This window comes from Egretta garzetta, unplaced genomic scaffold (assembly GCF_000687185.1).
Source record: "Egretta garzetta isolate BGI_Z169 unplaced genomic scaffold, ASM68718v1 scaffold260, whole genome shotgun sequence".
Classification (NCBI taxonomy): Eukaryota; Metazoa; Chordata; class Aves; order Pelecaniformes; family Ardeidae; genus Egretta; species Egretta garzetta.
This window is the reverse complement of record NW_009258662.1, coordinates 3706741-3714259: the sequence shown is the minus strand read 5'-3', so window position 1 is coordinate 3714259 and position 7519 is coordinate 3706741. Positions and strand designations below refer to the sequence as shown.

General features: G+C 43.7%; 1 protein-coding gene across 1 annotated transcript in view; it reads right to left on the bottom strand.

Annotated features, from left to right (window-relative positions):
• Positions 1-1585: 1585 nt before the first annotated feature.
• TAF3 (TATA-box binding protein associated factor 3) overlaps positions 1586-7519 on the bottom strand; it is a 106887-nt gene continuing 100953 nt past the window's right edge. Inside the window, exons 5-6 of the mRNA XM_035903858.1 lie at positions 4359-4465; positions 1586-3586 (exon numbers count right to left, since the gene is read on the bottom strand). Coding sequence (XP_035759751.1) covers positions 3472-3586; positions 4359-4465 — 222 coding nt within the window. The 3' untranslated portion in view covers positions 1586-3471. The remainder of the gene's footprint in view (positions 3587-4358; positions 4466-7519) is intronic.

Here is a 7519-nt window from a genome sequence, read left to right as displayed (position 1 = left end):
CCACAAAAACGGGCGCTGCCCCCCAGCCCCAACGTCGGCCGCACGAGCGGGCAGCTCCTGGGCTGGTGTAAACTGACACAGCTCCAGCTGACTCCCAACTGACTCCAGATAATAATCTGGCCCCAGAGTAAAGGCAGGATTCAACAAGCTTTTCTCACGGAATAGCTTTTACGCTCTTTTCTTGAATATTTGCTACCAAGCCTCGCTGTACCGCTTCAATCCACCGCGTAGGGTGCATCAGTAAAGCTGGGGGGAGGCAAACTGTATCTGCCTTCTCCGTATACCATGGGCAGATGGTGAGTTGTCTTCTCCTCACTGAAAACTCTTTTAATTCTTTACTTGCTAAACTTTTAACCAGTTCTACTCCAGCTACCCGTGGGAATAGGTGTTTACCAGAGGTAGCGCTCACAACTGACTTTCCTCTCTGTGACAGGGCAAGGGGTGATGGTTTTAAACTGAAGCAGGGTGGGTTTAGACTGGATCTAAGGAAGAAATTCTTTACAGCGAGGGTGGTGAAACCCTGGCAGGGGTTGCCCAGAGAGGTGGTGGAGGCCCCATCCCTGTGAACATTCAAGGCCAGGTTGGATGGGGCTCTGAGCAACCTGATGTGGTTAAAGGTGTCCCTGCTCCCTGCAGGGGGGTTGGACTGGGTGACCTCTAGGGGTCCCTTCCAATCCAAAACATTCTATGATTCTATGAAGCTGCCCTCTGAGGCAGGAAAGCCATTCCGATGCTCTCCCACAACATCCAACGAGCAAACCAAGCCTCGAGCCACCCACCGTGCCCTCTTCCCATGGCTGGTGGTGTCCAAAACCCAAATCATAAATGGATTCAGAGGAACACGAATGCCCAACCATAAAACCAAGCAGCGAATCAAGGGAGCAGCCCTAATTCTGGCAGAGTTCATGGCGAAGAAATGCAACCTGTAAAGTTACAGCGGCAAAGACGAACATCTGGGGAAGCAGCTGGGCTTGCGTTGGGTGGTACGAGGTGCTGTAAGGAGGGTCCATGCCACACAGCTGCTCGGGGGGTAACTATTTTTGGAAGCTGATTATATATCTTTTATACCACCGATTCCAGCGATAAATGCAAGGGGAGGCAGGCTCTGCCCGGCTACGGACCAAGGCTGGCTTCAAACCGATGACCCGGAGGTGAAGGGCCCCTTCTCCCATTACTAATCCCGTCAGCCACACAAGCCTCCTGAAAATGATGCTTTGGTTTTATTGCCCCAGGGGTCATTTATAAAATCATAAAACTCAGGGTAGGAAACCAACCCGGCGGCAGCAACGCACAAGCATGCATAGAAATAGCTGAACGGCCGTCGAAACAGCAAAGTTCAGCCCTCCCGCGGCACCTTGAATAATTTAGTTGATTAAATGTGAGAAGTTCTGATTAATGGAGGGGAGGAGGAAATGGATAAACAACTTACCAAAAGCTAGTTCTTTATTATTGCGACCAGAAATGACCAAAGACTCTGTTTTTTGTATGTCTGCACATTACACGTGGAAAAAAAAACCAAGAATCAGGTTTGCAACATCCAACAATTCAAAATAAAATTTAAAAAAAAAAAAAAATCAAACCCAAGAACTTTCTTGACTGGTAATTAGCAGGGACAGAATATAAATGAGGTGGCATTGAACAAAGAAAGTAACAGTGCACTTTTAATAAACCAATTTCATCCATATCTCCACTGATTTGCAATTTAACAGTTCTATCAGCAAAGCCTCATTTCCCTAACTAGACTGGTACTTTTAAAAACATGACTAATTCATTCTCATTAATATCAATTTGGATGCATTTAAAAAATAACTCTTAATATCTGTGCAACAGGTTAAAGGGCCATATTCTCAAACATCAGATGTTCCTCAATGTATGGTTTAAAGTAGAAATATCCCCAAATAAACCAATGAAGTCTAAAATCGCTTCGGAAACAAAAGGTATAATTTTTTTTTTCCCAGATTCATTCTTTTGTTTTATTTAGCGCTGAGACCCATTGCACTACAACATCTAATACTGCCTTATTTTTTTATTTTCTCTGCAATTTCCCCTCTCATTTTCAATGGGGAATACAACTCGTCTTCCTTTTATTGGTCTGTCCAAGGGGATACACAAAGCAAAGAGGAGTAATGCACCTTCTGCGGGACGCCATTCTGCAGCTCCTCCATCTCAACACGAGCCCGAGCCTTTTGGCGAACTCACTACCACTCATTTGAAAAAAAAAAAAAAAAGAAAAAAGGAAAAAAAGCTCAATTCCAGCTACAGATTAACACGCTGGAGCTGCCATTAACAGCGCAGAGCCCCCTGGCCTAAGCTCGCAGTTCAGGAGGCATTTAAGCGCACATATAACCAAGTGTGGGAACAGGCTCCTTGAAGGCAATAGGATTACTCACTTCTTAAGAAGTTACCACATGTTTAAGTATCTGAATCGAGGCCTAATTACGGTGCTGGCCAACTCCTCGTGCGCGCGCCACTGGGGCAGATCTCGCCAATCCCTTAAAGCCATAAGGACGGGCGCACGTCGCACGGGCTTCTAATAGCTGCTAGGTTTGGATTCTCAGGCAAACGGAAATAAAAATCCTCAAGCCCTAAAAAATAATTAAAAAAAAAAAAAAATAATAGTACTTTATAAATATCAGGTATTTACACGTGTGAAAATCTTTTAATGGGAAGTGTTTTTACACACCAATGAAATGTACAAGCGATGAGAAGGTACATCGACAAAGACTAAAAAAACGAAAACGAAAAGTATAAAATATATTACAGGTCCACCGAAATAAATTCACACGGAAGAAAAAAATCGACACAATAGAAACTTTTTTTTTGTTTTTTTAAAAAATAGAAGATATATCACAAAAGCTTGAACGTGTTTATTTTATGTTAGTACTAAAAATCAAGGAAAAAAGCTTCATATATTCTCATCACAAAAATATTTACCGGCCACTTTTTATTTCCACATTATGATTATCTGGCTCAGCAGCAGTAGAGGCTGAACTGTATCCAGACTACAGAAATCATTCCAGAAGGTCTCTTCAGTTTACAACTTACTGCAATTTACATTTTCTCCTCCTCTCAGCACCTTGCTGCAAAGGTTCAAGAAGGATTAATAACGAATCGAGAAAGAATAGCACAGATATCTGTATTTACAACATTCATCTTCGTTGCTGCCGAGCCACAGGAGCGGGAGCGGTACCATGAACTACCGAAGCCTTCATATCGCTCTGTGCAAATTTCCCTCGGTAGGTGAAAGACAGCATCAGAATGTACCAAAACTCAACCCCCTGGGCTCGGACGGTCCGCGAAACGCAACAGCCCCCAACGGAGAGCGTCTCCTCGCCCCTGAATCACTCCAGAGTCATAACCCTAAGCGTCGGTGACGGAGGGTGAGACACGAGCAGGCTGGATCCCCCCTGCAACGGAGACAGGGCAGAAGGTGCCACGGCGACCGCACGCCTTCAGTCCGCTGCAAAGCCTTCAGTGTGCCCTGTGCTTCCTCTTCTTGTGTTTTTTATCCTTCTTTTTGTTGGCACACTTGGAGCAGAACCACTGTATCTCTTCTGGGGGTGCAGTCGTAATCCCAACGCAGGGCCTGTGGAGGACAGGAACACACGGGGCCGTCTCAGTGGAGTAACGTCACTTTTGCTCCTTACCCAAAGACATTAAGCTTTTCAGTGGGAGACAGGATCTGGCCTTCAAATTAATACAGCAATTATATTATCATTCCCTTAACGAATATAACGCTCGAACAGAAACCTAAAAACCCACTTGCTTTGAAACAACAACAAAAATATATCGAAAGGACACTCAGATAAGAAATGGTATTTTAATAGAAAATCCGAGCACACTTTCAGGTATAATGGGCTAGATTTAAAATAATTTCAAACGCTTCTTTAATACACCTGCAAAAAACCTTCTGATTTTATGTAGCTGTTTAAGAAAACGCCTAAAAAGTGATTAATTCCCTCCAACCCTTTTGTAAGAGCTGACGTTTATATTGCTGTTCATACAATGCTTCATAATTTGAAATGTCTATCTGTATACGCTATGTTCATAATCCTGTAGTTCTCACAAAATGACCGGAATCAGCAATATTTCCCAGCAGTTTGAAAAACAACTGTTATCACCAATGCCCATTAATTAAAAAGTAACTCTTCTTCACAGCTTAAAATGTGCTTTTTCAAATTCCAGAGAAACAGAGATAAAAATATCTTCCAGATTATTAAATTGGACACAGTAAAGCCATTTAAATATTCCCGGCGTCACGAACCATTAAAAAAAAAAAAAAAAAAAAAAGGTTTTTTAATAATGTAGCCCCAAATCTGCCAGGGAACGGCAGAATAGGAGGGATGAGAGCAACTTACCAGTGATACCAATCATCGCAGTCATCACAACCTATCATTGGACTGCCATCATCTGGCTTGTTACAGCCAGGACAGATCCAGATCTGGTTACCCCACTCGTCTCGGATCTGGTGCAAATAAAAGGAAAGTTAGCTGGTTTTCAGGGCTAAGCAGGCAGCAAAATCGACATTAAACCCCCCAGCCCCCTCCAAGTTTCTTGCTTATCTGACAAAGCTATTCAGCGGCCACCGTCGTTATTTTATGAATTCTCCGATCGTAAGTGCTCAGCGTTAACGTTTTAATTGATTTTCCCATACTGTACGTGACGACCAAAGCATGCGTTTTTCTGTCTTGTCCTGTAAACCAGTAAAGCCAGTTATACCACCCGACCCGAGCACAGGCAGTCACATATAGCAGCCAGAGCTTAAGGACACAATTCCTCCTCTGTCTCTACTATCGCGATTTTTTAAATTCTACCCCGTTAATGGCAAGGACGAGCCACGGCAGCCTCCCGTGTAAGGTAACAGTCTTACATGCAGGTAAAATACACCGTGCCGTGTGGATATATTGCCGTATTACTTATTAGCCAAAGTCTTCAACTTCAACTAGCTGATAAGATCAGGATATAAAAAAAGTTGTTACTGAGTAACTTTCCATTCCCCTTATGACATTTGTGTCACACTACAATTTACCGAAGGGTAAACGAAACGAGAGAGGCAGATCGTTTACAGTATTAGGCAGCTGCTTACTGGATTTATCATATTTGGAGCTTTATGAATTTTTTTTTTATGTTTATATCCTGCTAGACCCATTATTTGTATTTTTGAATTTCAAGTGGTTCTTTGGTAACAACATAGATGCGAAACGTCACGAAATCTACCCAAAGAGCCCCTTTTTAGTAGGGCCAGCTGTGACAGGACAAGGGGTGATGGTTTTAAACTGAAGCAGGGTAGGTTTAGACTGGATCTAAGGAAGAAATTCTTTACAATGAGGGTGGTGAAACCCTGGCAGGGGTTGCCCAGAGAGGTGGTGGAGGCCCCATCCCTGGGAACATTCCAGGCCAGGTTGGACGGGGCTGTGAGCAACCTGACCTGGTTAAAGGTGTCCCTGCTCCTGCAGGGGGGTTGGACCAGATGACCTCTAGGGGTTCCTTCCAACCCAAAGCATTCTATGGTTCTATGATTCTAAGTGTAATTACCAATACAAAGTACAAAATGTCTGGGTTATTACCCCGATTTCATCATTCCTTTATGACGATTTGCACGTTATCGCTGAATCTCAGAAACACAAACTGTTTTGTTCTCAGCTTTTGTGCATTAGTGCACTTACCCATATCTAAGGCAATAACTTTTTGCTACCTGTACAGCTTACAAAAATGATATTAAAAAGTAGTAGATGAAACGGCCCAAATGCTCTGAGGAAAAAAAAAAAAGCCACTACATGGTGGTCTGTACATCTTACACCACCTCCCGAAAAATCAATAGGAATGTACCAGAGCTGCAACCAACACATCACTCATGACTGACTCTTCTTAAAGCCCTGAATTTTTTTATGATTTAAGACTAGAAAATACAAAGCCCGGGAATATTAAGCAGGGAATGATCCCCTTCCCAGCAGCAAAATGGAGTAGGCAAGACCATACAATGAACTCGATTTTAAAGCTGGTTTGATTGCCATCGTCATTCATATCTACGCATCTAATCTCACATCTGCAAAGTCCTTTTGAGTTGGTAGAGAAGCATCTGCTCCGCAGATCTGCCTGTGCTCGGCATGAAGAGATCCATAGTCATTTCTGGGGGGTAATCCTGCTGGGGAAGGAGGAGATGCTGTGCCACGGTGGGCTGCTGGGCTGACAGCTACAGCCCTTTACAACCTGCTTGAGCAACCTGGCTGCACCCGCACCATCCTCCGGCAGGGGCCCTGGCACCCCATCCAGGGTGCTGCCTGTTGTTGGCACTGCTGGTTCTAGGCAGCGCTGCCTGACGTTGCCCCATTTGAAGACAGATACCCTAACTTTTCCAAACTTAGGGTTTTGTTGTGGGGGTGGGGGGCACGTTTGCCTGCAGAATACCTGTCTCAGGCTTCCAGGGGCTGGAAAGGGACAGGGTGCTCTGTAATCACTGCAACTTCTGCCTGTTTGTTAAAGGAGAAATCGGGCTGCTGAATGAGGATGTTAAAAATATTGCGCAACCGCTCGTTCCTTAATGAGCCCAGGGACGTGGAAGGAGGGACAGTATGTGATTGCTGAATGCTATTTTAGTACAAACCACTGAGAGTTAATGATCAGAGCACACTTACTGAGATGCTATCCTACAGGGAGATCCCACATCATATCTTTTTTTTTTTTTTTTTTAAACTATAAGAACACCCTCCTGCCCTCCCCTGCAGAAGGGAGTTGCGCACCTCTGTCACACTGGCTCCAATCTTATCTCTAGAAGAGCTTTCCCACGCGACCTGGGAAAAGCCATTTCATCATTCCGTGTCCTGGATTCTCTTCGTACAAGGGGCTAATAGTTATTAATTATTCCCTTTTTCTCAACCTCTCTCTCAGCTTTTTGACTTATAAATGTCTCACATCGGGAGTCTCTCTGCCTCTGCACATAGTTGGATCCTAACGCAGTAAAGCCTTGGTTTCAGCTCTCGTGTTGCAAAAGAAATAAATAACCTGGAGCCTACGTGTCCTCTGAATTCTCCATAAGGTGCTACGAGTGTTATCACTGGAAGTACCTAGGAAAAGCTCTAGGTTTTTCTTCTTTAAACCAACATAATCTCTAAGTTATTTGCTTTTAATGCTTACTGAAGAAAATGGGATGTAGTACAGTATTTTGGAAATGTTTCTCTCTCGGAGTGAATTTCCAAGCTTCTGGGCACTCCAGTAATACGGAAGAGTGACGCTGCGTTTACACGTGTGATGCAGAAGGTGAGGATGTGGATCCTGAACCCTAAAGACATGCACAGCCTATATCTAGTGCTATAACCAGCTCGGGGAGTGAAATGTAGCAGCTGTTTAAATAGAGACCAGTAATGCGATACAACAGTTTTAAGTCCAGCAGGGAAGAGCACCTTTTCCATTAGAAACAGCAGGGTAGATTTACAGTAGGAATCATTATAAAAACAGGAATAAAAAAAAAAAGAGAAAAATCGCGCATACGTTGCAATTAAAGTGCAGGAAACTCTGTAAT